At 45.6% G+C, this 20,039-nt stretch overlaps 1 protein-coding gene across 3 annotated transcripts; it reads left to right on the forward strand.

Moving 5' to 3' along the window:
• Positions 1-7,529: 7,529 nt before the first annotated feature.
• On the forward strand, positions 7,530-19,481 carry slc30a7 (solute carrier family 30 member 7). 3 transcript variants are annotated; one of them, XM_040128319.1, is made up of 11 exons: positions 7,530-7,708; positions 7,951-8,052; positions 10,642-10,755; positions 11,067-11,154; positions 12,198-12,327; positions 13,592-13,804; positions 14,214-14,261; positions 15,706-15,841; positions 18,456-18,546; positions 18,664-18,813; positions 18,970-19,481. In XM_040128319.1, the coding sequence occupies exons 1-11, from the start codon at positions 7,629-7,631 to the stop codon at positions 19,015-19,017; spliced, it is 1,200 nt and encodes a 399-aa protein (XP_039984253.1). In that variant the 5' UTR covers positions 7,530-7,628; the 3' UTR covers positions 19,018-19,481. The 3 variants fall into 3 exon arrangements, with proteins under 3 accessions (XP_039984253.1, XP_039984255.1, XP_039984254.1); XM_040128321.1 differs by lacking the exons at positions 7,530-7,708; positions 7,951-8,052 and adding an exon at positions 9,058-9,158 and having other exon boundaries at positions 10,647-10,755; XM_040128320.1 differs by lacking the exons at positions 7,530-7,708; positions 7,951-8,052 and adding an exon at positions 9,062-9,158.
• The last annotated feature ends 558 nt before the right edge of the window (positions 19,482-20,039 follow it).

Below are 20,039 nucleotides of genomic sequence, written 5' to 3' on the forward strand. Positions count from 1 at the left end.
GAAACTAAGCACTGATCGCCAGCCTTAAGTCTCGCTGCTCTATTTGGTGCCAAATATCCGCATAGTTAGGTAATAACTGTTCATATGAAGCGACACAAAGTGCTTAAAGGCAACACCTGAATACGTCAGAACCGGAGAAACGAAACTAAATTATTTTTTTACACTGTTTGATTTGATGTCTGATGACTATCGTTTCATAACGGGTCTGTACTTCATTAGGTTTGTTCACTCGGTTCCTGCAGACCGTGAGACACAAAGCAGAGACTGTGTGAGATGAAACTGGTCCAAAGACCGGAGGTCTGATCCACACTCGCTCTTCTCTCCGGACCTCACATCTGAATCCTTTCCGTTTCCATGACGACGGGCTGAAGTGCCAATGAGCTCTGTGTTGAGGAGAAAAACCACCAGGACATTTAATTCATTCGTTCAGCTCGTTAAACAGCTCAGAGTGACTCCGAGCCAGAAATCAGACTGGTCCCGGTGCCTCGTGCTGAAAAGGACCAGAATAGACCTTCTCGACTTTATATGAGCATAAACCACATGGAACATAAACCTGCTGTACGTGGACCGTCCTCTCAGTTCCAGTATAGCAGCCCTCTCCCGCAGCTGGGTGGTTTATTTTATAGCGAGAAAACAAGAGATTTATCATTTTTGTTAAATCTGCCAAAATGTTAAAAACACAGTTTGTAAAAGCTTCCATGTGGAAAAACTGTTCAAATACCTTCAGGTTTTCTGTTTGTTTCCCTTTATGGATTTTAACTGTCACATTTCTGGATTTCCGTTTCTTCAATTTTGACAAATGTTATCTAGGAGGTGCTTTTGAGTCTCTGGGATGGTTTTGTGTCTCTGGGATTGTTTTGGGACTCTTTGTAGTGGTTTTGTGTCTCTGGGATTGTTTTGAGACTCTTTGTAGTGGTTTTGTGTCTCTGGGATGGTTTTGTGTCTCTGGGATGGTTTTGAGTCTCTTTGTGGTGCTTTTGAGTCTCTGGGATGGTTTTGAGTCTCTGGGATGGTTTTGAGTCTGTGGTGGTGCTTTTGAGTCTCTTTGTGATGGTTTTGAGTCTCTTTGTGGTGCTTTTGAGTCTCTGGGATGGTTTTGTGTCTCTGGGATGGTTTTGAGTCTGTGGTGGTGGTTTTGATTCTCTTTGTGATGGTTTTGAGTCTCTATGTAGTGGTTTTGTGTCTCTGGGATGGTTTTGAGTCTCTGGGATGGTTTTGAGTCTCTTTGTGGTGCTTTTGAGTCTCTGGGATGGTTTTGAGTCTGTGGTGGTGGTTTTGATTCTCTTTGTGATGGTTTTGAGTCTCTTTGTGGTGCTTTTGAGTCTCTGGGATGGTTTTGAGTCTCTATGTAGTGGTTTTGTGTCTCTGGGATGGTTTTGTGTCTCTTTGTGATGGTTTTGAGTCTCTTTGTAGTGGTTTTGTGTCTCTGGGATGGTTTTGAGTCTCTTTGTAGTGGTTTTGTGTCTCTGGGATGGTTTTGTGTCTCTTTGTGATGTTTTGAGTCTCTTTGTAGTGGTTTTGTGTGTCTGGGATGGTTTTGAGTCTCTATGTAGTGGTTTTGTGTCTCTGGGATGGTTTTGTGTCTCTTTGTGATGGTTTTGAGTCTCTTTGTAGTGGTTTTGTGTCTCTGGGATGGTTTTGTGTCTCTTTGTGATGGTTTTGAGTCTCTTTGTAGTGGTTTTGTGTCTCTGGGATGGTTTTGAGTCTCTTTGTAGTGGTTTTGTGTCTCTGGGATGGTTTTGTGTCTCTTTGTGATGTTTTGAGTCTCTTTGTAGTGGTTTTGTGTCTCTGGGATGGTTTTGTGTCACTTTGTGATGGTTTTGAGTCTCTTTGTAGTGGTTTTGTGTCTCTGGGATGGTTTTGAGTCTCTTTGTAGTGGTTTTGTGTCTCTGGGATGGTTTTGTGTCTCTTTGTGATGGTTTTGAGTCTCTTTGTAGTGGTTTTGTGTCTCTGGGATGGTTTTGAGTCTCTTTGTAGTGGTTTTGAGTCTCTTTGTGATGGTTTTGAGTCTCTTTGTAGTGGTTTTGTGTCTCTGGGATGGTTTTGAGTCTCTATGTGATGGTTTTGAGTCTCTTTGTGGTGCTTTTGAGTCTCTGGGATGGTTTTGAGTCTCTTTGTGGTGCTTTTGAGTCTCTGGGATGGTTTTGTGTCTCTGGGATGGTTTTGAGTCTGTGGTGGTGGTTTTGATTCTCTTTGTGATGGTTTTGAGTCTCTGGGATGGTTTTGAGTCTCTATGTAGTGGTTTTGTGTCTCTGGGATGGTTTTGTGTCTCTTTGATGGTTTTGAGTCTCTTTGTAGTGGTTTTGTGTCTCTGGGATGGTTTTGTGTCTCTTTGTGATGTTTTGAGTCTCTTTGTGATGGTTTTGTGTCTCTGGGATGGTTTTGTGTCACTTTGTGATGGTTTTGTGTCTCTGGGATGGTTTTGTGTCACTTTGTGATGGTTTTGAGTCTCTTTGTAGTGGTTTTGTGTCTCTGGGATGGTTTTGAGTCTGTGGTGGTGGTTTTGAATCTATTTATGGTGTTTTTGAGTGTCTTTGCTTCCTGTCACAACAGATCCACACTGACAATGCACAGATATTATACTGACTACTACAACACTACCCTCTGACCCCTGACCGGTCCTGTGCCCGGTAGACCCGCTCAGCAATCAATCCGCGAGTCCGGCTCTGTTGATGCAGATTCAGCTGAAACAAAGTGAAAATGTTGATAAATGTGTTTCTTTCTGCTCCATCTGGTGTTTTTCAGTCGTGTGGCGATGGCCGTCCTGCTGGGCCTCCGTGACCTGTGACCTCTGTGTGTTATTGTTTAAGAGAGGACGAAGCATTCTGCTGCGTCTTGTCATTTTAATCTCCTGCTCCGATGGTATTTCCTGTCCGACAGAAGAGGAGATGCCGTTCTTTGTTTCCTAGGCTGAGGGGTCTCCGTCAGATGCCGCAGCTCACATCAGTGTCACTTCAGAACCATATGGATCCTCTTCCCAGATCCTCCTGCAGATCTGTTACTGAGGAGACTCTGATCTGTCTGTGACATGTTGAATATTTCCACCTGATGAAATGATACAGACAAAATAAACGTGACCGAGTCAAACATCACGGAGCTTTAATGAAGAGCAGTGACTACATGTCAAGCAGGTCCTGATTCTGGTCCTGAACCTGGTCATTATCTTTGTCCTGGCCTTACCTGTGTACCAGGACTGCTGCAGAGTAACGGGATGGCACAACACCCAGAGGGGGACTGAAGATCTAGACTTTCTGTCAAAAGTCCAGGACTGCTGGTGGACCTGCAGAACTGAGGTGGATCCCCCAGACTGAGCTGCATCAGCCGGCCTAAACACTGATCAGCTCCGTGTGTATCTACTGATCTCACCTTTACCAGTCCAGTAGTTTCATTTAGCCGAAATGGCCGGACCTTCTGAGACGTCGCCCCAAGGCCGCATTAAGGTACCACAGGGCCCCTGGGCTACGACTTTTTCAAGCGCCCCCCATCAAGACTCAATCAAGACAATAACGCATCAGCATCATAACTGCAGTTTAATATTGTGACTGTAGCAGCTCCAGATACAAGTCACACAATCATTATGAGACCACACTGAAGCAGACTTGTACCACACAGAAACTGCATCTCTAAACGGTACAGACCGGCTCGCTATAGGCCAGCATCCATGTGTTCCACAGGCGATACATACAGGTGCACGCTTACACGCACACACACACACACACTTACCACTCCTGAAGTGAAAGAGCCTGAATTGAACTGATACTTGACCAAATCAGCCGGATTCTTCTTCCATGAAAGTTTATTCCAGGACTGTGGGTTTGCTCAGCTTCTCTGATAAAAACATAGCTTCGTATTTCTATGACAATAGAGCCAGTGGTATTTTTGACAGCAGGGTGGGTGGAACATGACTTGTTCTTCTATTGTCTTAGTGTTGTTGTCTAAAGCAGCAGAGTGTAGCACAGTAGAGAAAGACGCACTAAAACCAAGATCGTCTCGCAGGTACCAACTGGTCAGACCAGTTACAGGACAATAAAAGGACAAGTCATGTTCCACCCACCCTGCTGTCAAAAATACCACTGTCTCTAATACGAAGCTAACTTTGAGGTTGTTTTGAGTCTAGGGCAAGATCCCTCTGGAGACCAGCGGCAAAGGCAGGATCTCCCTGGAGACCAGCGGCAAAGGCAGGATCTCCCTGGAGGCTGACCAGGAGCCCGACGGCAAAGACAGAATCCCTCTGGAGGCAGAGGAGGTCTAGGCAGGGTGCAGGGCAGGAGGCGGTCAACTGGAGATCAGGAGTTGGTGTCTGTTAGACCGCCGACTGGGAACCAGGAGCAGGCTTGATGTCGTCCGACTCAGGACAGACTCAGCAGTAGACGGGGCATTAACCGGGACCCCAAATGCAGGAGCAGGTGTCGGCCGAGCCGCCAATGGGAGACCAGGAGCAGGAGTCGGCCGGGCTGCTGATGAGAGACCAGGAATAGGCTCAGAAACAGACATGACGTCAGGCAGGACAGCCGACTCAGGAACAGGCGAGACGACAGCCGGGGAAGACGACTCAGGGTCCTGGCTGGGAACTGGGATCTAGGAGATCCTACCCCTAGATGTCTTGGGACAATAGTCAGACAGTCAGGATCTGCCCGAAGGCTGATGGACTTGGGAGCAGGAACATGCAGGAGAACTGGCCGGAGACTAGGAGACTGGGAGACTGGCTGGGAGTCAGAGGTGTTAACAAAGTCCTGAATCCAGTCTGACAATGAACTTTTTAACTATGGCTTAAAGGACACTTCCCTTTGTTCCATTCTTAAAGCAGCCTCTTTGCTCCCCCAACCAGCACCAGAAAGAAAGAAGGAATCAGCAGCATCAAACTGACATCACTGATATCTGTGATTTCAAAGTAAAAGTCCTGTTATGATCAGTGAGCTTCTACTCTCAGATGGAGGTAATCTATCAAAATAAAAATCTTATTATGATCACGGACCGCATCTTCTGTTGGCAGTCTTATGGAGAACTTTCACAATTAGACTCTTATTATGATTAAGGGAGGGCTTTCAAAATAAAAGCCCAATTATAATCAAAAAGCTTCTCTCAGACAGAGGTAGGATTTTCACAATAAAAGTCTTATAATGATCACTGAGCTTCTTCTATTGCAGTCTGAAGGGACACTTTCACAATAATCTGGGGGGGGGGGGGATTTTCACAGTAAAAAAACTTGAACTAAAACTTTTGATTCTGGAGGTTTCTCTCCCCCTTGAGACCTGAAGTTCTCTTCAACAGCCCACCAATCATTTCCACATCCTGTCCCTGAACTCGCTAATTATTTCCACTTCCTGCCTCTGATCTCTGATCTGACCTGTGGCTGCTGGTCCCAGGATCATCAGTGCGGGGGAGGATGGAGCTGCTGCTGGTGGAGCTTCAGCGGTTGTAGTCGCCATGGAAACTGATCAGCGACTATGCTCATCACTGTACAGACGCATCATATACACACACTAACTTCACATCTGACACATTGATGTTTTATCACCAATATCACCGGTTTTGTTTTGATATGTGTGATGTGTATCTTGTTTCATGACGGAATTAAACCCCATTGAGACGAGGCTGGATGGGGGCGGGTAAAGATGCTGTGTGAGGTGAATTAAGAGTCAAAAATAGTCCTCCTTCTGATGTGATTAAGTGTGACGTCCACTTCCTGAGGATACATTTATCTCTGATGTCCCTCCAGAGTAAAGCTCCAGAAATGAACTTAAAAATCACAGGAAAAAGAGGCTGCAGAACTTCATTCAGAATCTTCATGTTTTTAAGTTTCCTTCAGTATCACAGTGACCCAGTGGCAGTTGTCTGTACATCCACGGCTGCACTGCAATCGGGAGCTGATCAAAGCTGATTCAGCAGCATTTAATGTGGAATACAGGCTAAAACAGGTCTGAGAGAGAACCAGAACAGACCTGTAGCTACATTACAACAGACCATGTGATGAGCTTTTACAGGCTCTTTCTCTCCTGATGGCTTTTGTTTTTTTCTGTCATCATATTGGTTCTCAAACAGGTCTATAAGTAGGTGTCAGCATGTTTCCATCAGATCAGCAGAAACATTTTCATTTCTTTTATCTCACACAAAGTCAAATGTATTTCTGAGCTGATAAAAAGCAGCAGAAGAAAAAAACTCAGATCCACTTTAAAATCGAAGGCCGAGGCTTCAGATGAGATTTAAATGACAGGAAGAGCAGATGTGAAATAGTTTTGTTTTTGCTGTTTGTTGTAAGTGTGTGGAGCAGTAGGACTAGTGACCACTTTGTGGAAGATCAGCTCAGACTTTGTCCTCCACACTGGAACGTCAGTTGACTCAGTGTCAACAAACCCAGAGGCTGCAAAGAGGGCGGTTTGCTGCAGGTTTGCAGACTGAAGGTTCCACACAGGGCTCTGACTCCCTCTGCTGCTCAACATGGAAACTATCACTGTCAGAAACAGGTTCATCCCCAAGTATGTTTTCACATACAAGGAATCTGCCACTCAGTCAAAAATATAAGAAGTAAGAGAAAACGCGAGTACAGGGTTGGTACGCTGCTTGGGCGAAAAAAAGTCCAATTTGTTCAGTGTGTTATTTGGATGGAATTTAGTTTTTTATTGTCATTGTGATATAAAGGACAAGACTAAAATTATGTATATGAGCAATTCACAAGCACTGAAATGGTTGTTTTAAAAAGAAATGATTAAATGAACATCTTACTGAAGGAGTGTATGTGCTGATGATTGTGATTTATTCATCTATTTTCCAGGTATTTCTTTTCATTCCTTTTTTCTTTTGTTTTGGAATAATTATCTGAATGGATGAGTGAAGCAATCTGCTGGAAGTTTCCTGGCGTATTGTTGATGTTTGGTGTAAACATGTCTCGCAATCCCAGAAACGAGGATGCCACTTATATAAAGTTCACTTCATTCATTAAAGTAGGTCGGTCAGTGGCAGTAGTGGGCATGGGTGGAATGTAACTAAGTACATTTACTCAAGTACAACTTTGAGGTACTTCTACTCCACCAAATTCCAGTGGGAAATATTGTACTTTTTTACTGCACATTATCTGACGTCTTTAGTTAGTTTGCAGATGAGGATTTTCCATACAAAAAAAATATTAAAATATATAAAATCTGATGCTTTGCTTTAGATTAAACTACCCAACAGTATATAAAATAGTTTATATTAGCTCCACCAGCTACAGCTAAGTATCAGTAATAATGATCTGACCGTCAAAGGGGCCTTTTTCCTCTCTGAGCACTTTTACTTTTGATACTTAAAGTATTTTTTGCTTATTATACTCACATACTTTTACTTGAGTAACAATTAACTTGTAATGGAGTATTTATTACAGTGTGGTATTAGTACTTGTGCTGAAATAAAGATCTGAGTTCTGTTTCAACACTGGTAAGAGGGGTGGTACCAGTAGTAGTGCCACTGGTACCAGTGGCACCAGTAATGCCAGGTGCAGTAATGTCAGTCAGTGACAGAGGAACCGGAGCGCTTTTAAACGCCTTTATTGTGAAACCTGCCCAAACCGGAAGTTGACAGTTAGCATACCGTAGCTACGTTTCCCCAGTGAGTGAGTGAGTGTGTGTGAGTGTGTGTGTTCAGGTGTGAAGATGTTGCCTTTATCTATTAAAGACGACGAGTACAAACCCGCCAAGTTCAACCTGCTGGTGAAGCTCTCGGGATGGTTCAGGTAAACTCACCGCTGCTAACGGAGCTAACGGCGGCTAACGCTACGCTGCTAGCCTGGTGCTAGCCGGCTAGCTCCATCCAGTCTGTCACACGGACCGATTTTTATCAACCTGTCGGTTGTTAACATGAGTTACCGACGGTGTGCTGTGTGAGACTGTGACCGTCAGGTGCGAATAACCCGGTTTCCACGGGTGTGTGGCTCCGGGTCAGACAGTGATGGAGGTTTCTGGTCGTTGTTTTCAGGTCGATCCTGGCGGATAAAACCTCCAGGAACCTGTTCTCCTTCCTCTGCCTCAATCTGTCCTTCGCCTTCGTGGAGCTCATGTACGGCATCTGGAGCAACAGGTAGGCCGACGGAACCGGCACGGGCCGGCTGCTGGTGCGCCGTCGGGCCGGCTGCTGGTCCGGCTGTTTGCCTCAGGATGTGCCACGTATGTGTTAGTGTGAAGACTGTGTGTGTGTGTGTGTGTGTGTGTGTGTGTGTGTGAGTGTGAGAGAGAGGACTGTGCGCGTGCGCGTGTGTTAGTGTTCGTTAACGTGTATTAAAGCTAGAGAGAGAGTGTGTGTGTGTGTGTGTGTGTGTGTGTGTGTGTGTGTGTGTGTGTGTGTGTGTGTGTGTGTGCGCGTGTGTGTGTGTGTGTGAGAGAGGACTATGCGCGTGTGTTAGTGTTCGTTAACGTGTATTAAAGTTAGTGTGTGTGTGTGTGTGTGTGTGTGTGTGTGTGTGTGTGTGTGTGTGTGTGTGTTAATGGCAGTGTATGTTGGCGTGTGTTAGTGTTCGTTAACGTGTATTAAAGCTAGAGAGAGAGTGTGTGTGTGTGTGTGTGTGTGTGTGTGTGTGTGTGTGTGAGTGTGTGAGAGAGAGAGGACTATGCGCGTGTGTTAGTGTTCGTTAACGTGTATTAAAGTTAGTTTGTGTGTGTGTGTGTGTGTGTGTGTGTGTGTGTGTGTGTGTTTGTGTGTGAGAGGTTAACGTGTATTAAAGTTAGTTTGTGTGTGTGTGTGTGTATTAATGTGTGTTGGCGTGTGTTAGTGCGTGGGTGAGTGCAGCCTCAGTCAGACCCCCCCACCTCCGGTGCACGAGTGACCCCGCTAAGCAGAGTAATGGAGGTGGGGGGGTCAGACTGTGAAGAGCTCAGCAGGTCACTGGAGTCTAACCCAGAGACTCCAGACACCAGAGACATTCACACTTCAGATGCTGATCCAGAGAATTCAGACGCCTCCTCTGAAAATGACTCCACTGATTAAACCATTATCAAAATGGTTGCTGGTTATTTTTCTGTCAGTCAACTAATCAATTAATTGCCTAATGGTTGCAGCTGTAGTCACATGTTAGGTCACACCTGAACAAATGAACACTGCTGAGTGTGTGTGTGTGCGTGAGCGCAGTGAGGCCTCTGTGGTTCAGAGGATTCACATCATGAACTTTACCGTTGAAACTGTTTAAACAGGCACGTGCTGAAGTCGCTATCAGGAAAGAGTCAAAAGAAAAGTCCAAAAAGCCCAAATACTCAGTTTACAGTGAGAAAGGACAAAGAGAGGCAGCACGCGTCTTCTTCTGAGAGGCTAACATCTGCTAATATTTGACCTTTTTTTCACAATTTTTGCTCGAAAAATGACTGAAATTATTAATCCGTTGTTAAAATTGTTGCTGATTATTTTTCTGTCGATCAACGAATCCATGAATCTACGGCTTGTTCAGATCTAGGCACAACTCCTGTAGCACTAGGACTAAGATTACGGGATTTATCCTCCCATTGGATCTGGAACGTTGTTTACCGGGGAATTTTACAGCCGTTTGTGAACATGTCAGGAACTTTCAAACAGTTCAGAGAAATAGAAAGTGCATAGCAGTTAGGTGGAAGTCGGACTCCATCTCTTCATGGCTGAGTGGTTTGTGGAAATGTTACGTTCCATTTGAAAAGATGACAGACACTCAGAAACCGATAGGAGACTTAGCAGCTGCATTTGAACTGTATGGACGCATTGCTAGTTATTGATCTGATATGAAAATATGATCACTGATTGGCCATTAGTCGTCTGTGCCGTGTTTTTTTTATTTTTATTCCCCCCCGACTACTTCCTCCTTCTGAGTTCTTCTTCAGTGTGTATGTGGTTGGGACAGGGAGGGAGTCTGGAGCTGTGTGTGTGTGTGTGTGTGTGTGTGTGTGTGTGTGTGTGTGTGTGTGTGTGTGTGTGTGTGTGTGTGTGTGTGTGTGTGTGTGCGCTTAATGTATGTCTGTTAAATCTAAAACTTGAAAAACAAAATATTTTTAAAACGTAGTAATGACGTTAAAATGTTTGCACAGAGCCAGTAAAACCAGTAGGAAACCTGAGAACTGGCAGGAGGATTTGTGCGCTCACCCACACTGTGTGATCAGCATGAGCTCCTGCCCTCTGGGGGACATTCAAACCTTCCTATTTACAAAGGCTCCTTCATTTCCACTGCAATAGGAATTTAAACATGGCCGTCTTATTTTAATTTTCATCCAGTGAATGTTTGTGAGTTGCGCTTGAAAAATGTTGAATATTCACTAGTTCCAGCTCCTCTGCTGTGATGATCTAATGTGTTTCTCTGTCTTCACATTGTAGCTGAATTTTTTTGGGTTTTACACTGTTGGTCGGTCAAAACAAGACAATTGGAGACGTCACGCTGGACTCTAGCGACAGACGTTTTTATCACAACTTTTTACATGGAACAATTAACTGAGAAAATAATCGGCAGATTAATCGATAATGAAAATGTTCACTAGTAGCAGCGTTTAAAGTTGAATTAGCAAAAGCTTTAAGATGTTCTTATTTCGCACCAGATGGTTCTGAGTGCGTGACAGGTTGTGTTGAGCTGATCCAGGGTCAGATATAAAGGACGTCCCCTCAGTGGTTATGTTTCTTAACTCTGTCCCCTCATGTGTGTCTTGTGTGTTTTGTCTCCAGTTTAGGTCTCATCTCAGACTCCTTCCACATGTTCTTTGACTGCACCGCCCTGCTGGCAGGTCTGGCAGCCTCCGTCATCTCCAGGTGGAGATCCAACGACAGCTTCTCCTACGGGTGAGACGATCCCGGGTCTCTGGTTGCTCTGCGTCTCAGGTCTGACTGTGAGGCTCTGGGCTGTGATGGTTTCTAAAGCCCAGCAGGACCACAGTGCATCACTGAGAACATGTAAAGCATCAGACAGCGCAGACCCAGCACTGTCAAAACCAGTACCGTCTCACCCTCTTCTCACAGAAAGAACCTGATACACAGAACGTATATTTTTTCTTTGTTTTTCTGTCTGCGTCTTGTCCTCTGTCTCAGACAGACCTGGACATGTTGTTGATGCTCAGAGTCCTCAGCTGCAGTTTGCTTCATCTGTGTTTCAGTTATGTGAGAGCGGAGGTGCTGGCAGGCTTCGTCAACGGACTCTTCCTCATCTTCACAGCCTTCTTCATCTTCTCTGAAGGAGTCGAGGTAACACACGTACACACGCACACGTGTGTGTGTGTTTGGGGGTATAGCACTTGAAGTGCTGTGTCCCTATCGGGACTTGGGGACAACTGATCCATACTCAGCACAGATGGTCCTTTACACTGTCCCAGCCAATATTCCTTTCAGTGTACGCTTTCCCAACTTGTTTCTGACTCTCTCTCTCTCTGTCTGTCTGTCTCTCTGTCTCTCTCTCTGTCTCTCTCTCTCTGTCTCTCTATCTCTCTGTCTGTCTCTCTCTCTGTCTGTCTGTCTCTCTGTCTCTGTCTGTCTCTCTCTCTGTCTCTCTCTCTCTGACTCTCTCTCTCTCTGTCTGTCTGTCTCTCTCTCTGTCTGTCTGTCTCTCTCTGTCTGTCTGTCTCTCTCTGTCTCTCTCTGTCTGTCTCTCTCTGTCTCTCTCTGTCTGTCTCTCTGTCTGTCTCTCTCTGTCTGTGTCTGTCTGTCTCTCTCTGTCTGTCTGTCTGTCTGTCTCTGTCTGTCTCTATCTCTCTGTCTGTCTCTCTCTGTCTGTCTCTGTCTGTCTCTATCTCTCTGTCTGTCTCTCTCTGTCTGTCTCTGTCTGTCTCTATCTCTCTGTCTGTCTCTCTCTGTCTGTCTCTATCTCTCTCTCTGTCTGTCTCTATCTCTCTCTCTCTGTCTGTCTCGCTCTGTCTGTCTCTCTGTCTCTGTCTCGCTCTGTCTCTCTGTCTCTCTGTCTCTCTCTGTCTGTCTCGGTCTCTCTCTCTCTGTCTCTCTGTCTGTCTCGGTCTCTCTCTCTCTGTCTCTCTCTGTCTCTCTCTGTCTGTCTCTGTCTCTCTGTCTGTCTGTCTCTCTGTCTCTCTCTCTCTGTCTCTGTCTCTGTCTCTCTCTCTGTCTCTGTCTCTGTCTGCCTGTCTCGCTCTCTCTCTCTATCTGTCTCGCTCTCTCTGTCTGTCTCGCTCGCTCTCTCTGTCTGTCTCTCTCTATCTCTCTCTCTGTCTCTATCTCTCTCTGTGTCTCTGTCTCTCTCTGTCTGTCTCGCTCTCTCTCTCTGTCTGTCTCTCTGTCAGAGAGCCTTGGAGCCTCCTGATGTTCACCATGAGCGGCTGCTTCCCGTCTCTGTGGCCGGTCTGCTGGTGAACCTGGTCGGGATCTTTGTATTCCATCACGGAGGACACGGACACTCACATGGAGAGGAAGGTAAAACCCGAAGAATATCCAGAACCTCACTGAGTGGAACGGAGCTCTGTGAAACCTCACTGCAACAATGCAGAATGTCACTGCAAATTAGTAGAACCTTGCTGCAGCTCTTTGGAATGTCACTACAGCCATGAAGTTGTTCCCCACTGCAGATCAGTAGAAGTTCACCGCAGCTCTGTAGCACCTCAGTGGAGCTCACTAGAACCTCACTGCAGCTCTGTAGGTCCTTCGTGTAGTTCTCAAGAATCACACTGCAAGTCCGTGGAAGCTCACTGCAGATCAATAGAACTTCACTGTAGCAGTACAGAACCTCACTGCAGATTAACAAAACCTCCCTGCAGCTTCATAGAACCTCACTGCAGATCAATAGAACCATGTTGAGTGGAATCTTGTTGCAGGATTATAGCACTGGAGCTCACAAGAATCTCAGTGCAGGTCAATAGGACTTCACTGCAGCAGTGTAGAATGTCAGTGCAGCTGAATAGAACCTTCCCGCAGATTAATAGAATCTCACTGCTGCTGTGTAGAACCTCCATGTAGCTGTATAGAACCCCACTGCAGATCAATGGAACCCCACTTCAGCTTTATAGCACCATGCTGGAGCTCACTAGAACCTCACTGCAACTGTGTAGATCCTCACTGTTGTTCTAAAGAAACAGATGGCAAGTCCATGGAACCTCACTTCAGATCATAGAACGTCACTTTAGCAGTGTAGAACCACCCTGTAGCTGTATAAAACCTACCTGCAGATCCATATAACTATGCTGCAGCTCAGTGGAATCTTGTTGCAGTATTATAGCGCCATGCTGGAGCTCACTAGAACCTCACTACAGATCAACAGAACCGCACTTCAGCTTTATAGAACCATGCTGCAGCTCAGTGGAATCTTGTTGGAGCTTTATAGTGCCGTGCTGCAGATCAGTTAAACATTATTGCAGCTCTGTAGTGCTCCGTTGCAACTGTGTGAAATCTCGCTGCAGTTTTATAGAACCTCACTCCAAATCGTTGCGCCTCTTTAAAATGTCAAGAACTTCACTGCATCTCTATAGAATCTCACTGAAGCTGTGTGGAACCACACTGGATCACCTTCCTAACACCTAAATGCAGTTTTATAGAACCACTCTGGAGCTCACTAGAACCTTGCTGCAGCTGTGTAGACCTCACAGGTTCACCGCAACTCTGTAGAACCCCACTGCAGATCAGTAGAACCTCACTTGAGTTCAGTAGAACCTCTCTAACCCCTCTGCCCCTCTCCCTCTCCCAGGCCATGGTCACAGTCACTCTCTGTTTAACGGCAGTCTGAATCACGGCCACAGTCACGGAGGTCACGACCACCAGAGCAAACACACAGACAGGCATGGACACGGAGGACACGGACACAGTCATGACAGTCATGACAGTCATGGACACAGTCATGACAGTCATGGACACAGTCATGGTGGACACGGCCACAGCCATGAGGAGCCACACTGTCACGGTCAGTGTCTGTACTGAAAGAATACTCTGTCACACCTGCTCAGGTTTCATGTCCAAGTGTATATATCACTCAGTAAACCAGGGACACAGAAAGTACTTGGTTGAAATTACATATGTGCACAAACAGTGTCATTTCTGTCCTAAAGCAGAGCTAAAGGTTTATTCACCTGCATGTAACCATAGCAGCAAGACCGGTGCTTCAGTTAACCCAGTGGTGAAACTAACCTAAACCTGGTTTTAACTGGGTTCACACACATTAAAACTTGGAGGAGGGTTTTAACGCTGTTTCCAGAGCAGGGAACAATTGTCTTCATTTAAAAGTAGTCCATACGTGATATTCTGTATATATTTATTTTAGCAGATATCATTGTCCACCATGCTGATTCTTCTCTGTTGTGTTTTTCTTTCAGATGAGCTGCACACGCCGGGGAAAGGCTCCAGTAAACAGATCCTGCAGGGTGAGAACAGCATCTGAAGTCCACATCACATCTCAGATTACAGACGGGTTTATCAAAATAAATCTAATCTTCAGAATATTTACACTTTACACCGTTTACTTGCATACATACTTTGGACAAACAGTAACTAATTTTAAAATACATTATTTAATTTTAAGGATTTGCAAAAATATTTGTCACACTTTAGTTATTGAATAACAGATAAAAACGGACGTGTGGAGTTTCAGTTCAGAATATAAAACGGAAAAGATACAAAGAGAAAAAACAGGCATTGACAGAAACGAAAAATTAAAATAAATGCACAAATAAGAGGCTTCATCACTGATGAGGAATAAACTCAAATAGTTACACGGCTAGCAAAACGTACAGTCAGGTACATAAGTATTTGGACAGTGACTTAATTTTCATAATTCTGCCTCTGTTCACCACCACAGTGAATTTGAAACATGCCTTCAGGATGTGATTGAAGTGTCGACTTTCAGCTTTTCTACTTAAACACCTTGAATTAAAGCTGGAAGTCGACACTTCAGTCACATCCTGATGGCTTCATCTCAAATTCACTGTGGTGGTGAACAGAGGCAAAATTCAGAAAATTGTGTCACTGTCCAAATACTTATGGACCTAACTGAAAGAGAGAATTCAAATAGGAGAAGTAAAAATACAGAATATGCACTGAGGCTGGAAATGTTGACGTCTCAACTCAGTGTGAGAGACATGGTTCCAGTGTCTGTTTAAAACCGTCAGGTGATCCAGTGATTTATTGTCAGATAAACTTTATATAAAGTCTGTATCATGTGGACAGCAGGCAGGACTTTGACTTGAGCTCTGGCTGTTTTCTAATTGGCTCAGTGAACTGATAACATGTTTCTGTGGAGTTCAGGTTAGAAATCATCTTTAAACATAATGTCCCTGAGTGCAGCTGCACCCGAAATGAAAATGAAAATGAAAATAAAAGCCGTGAACTTCCTTTAGTTTTGCTGAGTCACCGGGGGGCGCTCACACACCATCATACGGCCGTTTATGTATCCAGTGAAAACCACGTATCTCCATAACTGGTGTTTTTTTTTTTTTTTTAACTCCTATTTTATAGGTTCAGAAAATTCTTCTGGTTGTTAATCTGAAGAAGAAACCAACCACCTAATTATTTGAAAAATCACTGTAACAAAGCTTAAAACGAGTTTTTCTTATTTAACGAAAAACTGACATTTTGGAGATATGTGGTTTTCACTTGACAGTGACTGGGGGTTGTGTGTACATGTGACAGCTGCTGTAAGAATCAATTCACTAATAATACAGGATATGAAGCAGTTTGCCTTCAGGTCCCAACTAATGCACTTGAAAAACATCTGAACATACAAACAACAGGTAAAGTGCGATTTTTGTGTGTGTGTGTGTGTGTGTGTGTGTGTGTGTGTGTGTGTGTGTGTGTGTGTGTGTGTCGCAGGTGTCCTCCTGCACATCATCGCTGACACTCTGGGCAGCATCGGCGTGATCATCTCCGCTCTGCTGATGCAGAAATACGACCTGATGATCGCTGATCCCATCTGCTCCATGCTGATCGCCATCCTCATCGGAGTCAGGTGACTCTCTCTCTCTCTCTCTCACACACACACACACACACACACACGCAGCAGTAGTACCTACTGTTGTTTCTGCACCTGTAGCAGCCGTCCAGTCGGATCGTTGGTACGAAACGTTGTCTGATCACATCTGACATCCACAGTGTGTCTACCTGACCTCAACTGTGACATTCATAGTGTTGACCTCAGCTGTTCACATGATTAGTGACAGAAATAGTTGAGCTGAAAGAGAAATTCACCCCCCCCCCCGACTGTCTCACCTCCACACAGCTGACCAATCACTGAGGGAGGTGGGTGATGTCACAGTTACATTAGTTGTTGGACAAAGCTGCTGTTTTGTTAATAATCAGAGTTGAAGTGTTTAGTGGCAGGTTTAATTTGATTACACACACTCTGTACTGTGTGTGTGTGTGTGTGTGTGTGTGTGTGCGCTCAGCAGGGGTGATGCTGAAACAGGAAGCTGAACAATAGAATGAGGTCACCTCTTGACAGAGAAAGTTTGAAAACTGAACGCAGAGCAGCTTTAATTTCTATTTTCAAACCATCATTAGTGTTTCGACCGATCTCTGTCATTCAGATTCTGGTTTCACTTCTCTGAAGATCCGCCTGCAGATCCATCACTGTTTCAACTCAGGTTATACTCGGGGTCTGTGCAGCTGTGAGGGAGAACCCCCACAGAAACATCTAATAGAGCTACAAAAACCTTTTAAAACGTTCCTAAATCCTCTTTATTTGCCATTAAAACCTCCTAAAGGACCACATAGCCTTCTCAGTGACCAGTAGAACCACCGACAAAATGTGCAGACGCTTTTATAGAGGCCAATTTAACCTAATAAAAAACCCAGACAACCTCTTCAGTGACCAGTAGAACCTCTTTTAATGGCCAATAGAACCTCTAGAAACAACTAAAGGACCCCTAGAACCATTTCAGACACCACTAGAAACTCCTGAAGTACCCACAGAGTATCCTCTAAGTAATACAAGAACAAAAATCGCACTTCAATTCGCACAATCAGCGACGGCTCAGCTGTTACTGACACTTCTCAGGTGATGTGACGAACTCGCTGTGGTTTTGTGATCCGCCTGGTTCCTTTGGCAAATCTGACACTCGACTCGTTGGGAGTCATCGTCGTGAATCTGGGAGTTGCTCCAGAACTTGAGTTTTTCCACATCTTGCTGGTGTCGCTGTAACTTGTAAGTCTGTCACGTGTCACTGTCCCAGGGTCAGTGCTGGTAACGTTAGATAAACTACCACTAAGATGAAATGTCCTTGTCCGAGAATAACGAATAATAATTAATGTTGGGTCTCTGTTTCTGATTTCATGGGCTAGTTGGGATTTTTGTGGTGATGCATATATGAGAACAAAACGCAGCATTCGAATACTGGTTTGGGATTTGATTACCATGGCAATGGTCAAGGCTTCAAAGCTTTCAGGTCTGCCCGACCCAAAACCTCCTGACCCCTAGAGCCTCCTAGGAGACCACTGTAACATCGGAAAGGGCCCCCAGAACCCCTTCAGTGACCTTAAAACATTTTAAAGAACCTCCTCCTCCTCAGTGACCACAAGATCTGCCTAATGGACCCTAGTCCTCTCCAGCGAGCACCAGATCCTCCTAAAGAACCCACGGAACCTCTTCAGTGGCCACTAGAACATTCCAGATGACCCCCTAGAGTGTCCTCGATGACCATTAGAACCTCTTAAAGGACCCCCTAGAACTTTCTGACAAATAATCAAACATAGAAAATGTGAATGTCAGTGTGACTCTGGTCTTTTCTTACATTAAAAACGTGCGGCTTTAAAAGGCTGTAGGTTCCATGAACACGTCATCAGCAGAACAGTTAGGTCACCACATGATGATGTGACTTTAAAGTTCACTAAAGTGCAACAGGGTTCATTAAGGTTCTGTAAGGTTATTTCCACAGAACTGATCTGAAAACAGCGTGTGTCTGGAGGGAAGGAAATCCATCTAAAACCTGACGGATACTTTGGAAAATGTTTCCACTAATGCAAAGAATGTGCAATTAGCAGTTAATGGGCTCCAACATGCCAAACCACCGGTATGGACCTGGAAATAGTCCTGGAGTCCGGCCTGATCCTCTGGTCCAGATTTCCCAGAAGCCCCGGTGATAAATGGAGTTGATGTGTGCTGATGTGGTTTGATAGGCTGGAAGTGAATGCAGCTGCAGATTTAAAGCGTCAGCAGAGCCCGGAGCGGAGCGGAGCTGTGGTCAGCTGGGAGGCCTTCGCACAACCACAGGCATCGGGTTACTGCATCTGGAAACTGCTGCAGTCACAGTTCACAGGCAGCAGAACCTCAGTTAAAAGTCTGCAGATTCTTCACAGGGATCTGAACTGCACTGCAGGGCAACATTCAGACCAAACTCCAGGAAAAAGTCACTCGATTATAGAAGAGCAGTTCAGGTACAATGTTCAGTTCGGAAACAGCAGCAGCAGCTGGTTGGTCGTTGAATACCGGACCGTAGTAACAGGGGCACATGTATCCGCAGTCGGTGAGGGTCCGGGTTGTGTGGAGGTCCTGCAGTAGTATCGTGTGGTCGGTCTTGAGATGCTCAGTCCACCCTCACTGTCCCTGTCTGACCTCTGACCCTCAGCGTGGTGCCTTTACTGAGGGAGTCCATCGGGATCCTGATGCAGAGGACTCCTCCTTCACTGGACAATGCCCTGCCAGAGTGTTACCAGAGGGTGAGTACTGACCCCGCCCCCAACAACACCTGGAACACTGCTGGCCAGGTGTCTGTAATTCCCAGCGCTCTTTGTGATGGACAGGTCTAATTCCCGGTTGTACCGCGTTGCGTTCAGGTGCAGCAGCTACAGGGAGTGTACAACCTGCAGGAGCCTCACTTCTGGACCCTGTGTACTGACGTTTACATCGGGACATTAAAGCTGCTGGTCGCCCCCGACGCCGACACCCGCTGGATCCTCAGCCAGACTCACCACATCTTCACACAGGTACCTGAACGCACCACAGCTTCACACATTGACACAGGTACCTGGACACAGGTGTTTCTACTGGCAGTGTACAAGTATTTCAAGAGTATTTACCTGCTGTGGCTGCAGCAGCAGCAGCAGCAGCAGCAGTAGTCTTTACCTGTTGTCCGTCCACAGGCGGGGGTTCGACAGCTCTACGTTCAGATCGACACGGCGGCCATGTAGATGATCCTCCTCTCGACACCTGGGACCAATCGCATTCAGTCTGCTGCTGCTGGTGACCCCTGACCCCCCCCCCGGAGAGTCACTGCAGACAGACTGAAGGGGGGGGGCAATGAGAACTGTGACCTGATGAACTCAAAGAGCCCCTCCCCCACCTGTTTTTATTTTAATGTACCCTTTTAAGTGGGCTGCGTGACCCCCCCCCACCCCCACTCTCTCTCCTGGAGCAGAATATTCTTGCTAAGTGCCTTCATCGTGACTCAGAGACAAACTGAGCCCCCCGCCCCGCCCCCTCTGTGGCATCACTGCTGGGACCAAACCGCTGCCAGCTGATTGGTCTGTGGTGAGTGTGTGTGTGTGATGTCACTGCCTGTTTTTAACGTGCCAAACCATGTGACCAGTCGGAAGGTTTCAGTCTTTTCAACTGTAATAAATAAATCGGTTTTTCTGAGCTGATTATTAATGATTATTGATCTCCAGCTTTATTGATGACATCGGATCAGGACAGTTTTACAGGATTCAGTGTCCAGTCAGGCTGAGGAGGCAGAGAGAGCCTGGATAACTATGATTTAAGAAGCACCTGAACGCCTCGTCGCAGAGCCCGACTGGTACAGCGAGAGATAAATCGGCGTCAGCGTTTCTAACGGCCCAGAAGGAACAGGAGAGTTTAACTCCGACTTTCCAGATTCAAGCCTCTCCCCCTGAGCTCACGTCTGACCGTCGCATTTCAAACAGCTGGATACACCTGGTCACACTAAAGGGATAATAGAGCAGTGGAGAAACACTAGAAATACCCCCCCCACACACAATAACTACATGTAATGATCTTTATTTTTCTGTTAAAAACGTGGTCCGGCAGATATATCATCATCTGCTTTTTCAAACATTCAAACACTTGTATCGGTCGGGTTCTAGTTTCTTTGTGTAATTAGGTTTAAGTATTTGTTGTTCATAAAATTGTCGTTAAACATCTTTTGTCTGCTCGACCTCATCTCTACCTGGTATATAATGACATCGGAGCACAG

This window comes from Xiphias gladius, chromosome 6 (assembly GCF_016859285.1).
Source record: "Xiphias gladius isolate SHS-SW01 ecotype Sanya breed wild chromosome 6, ASM1685928v1, whole genome shotgun sequence".
Lineage (NCBI taxonomy): Eukaryota > Metazoa > Chordata > Actinopteri > Istiophoriformes > Xiphiidae > Xiphias > Xiphias gladius.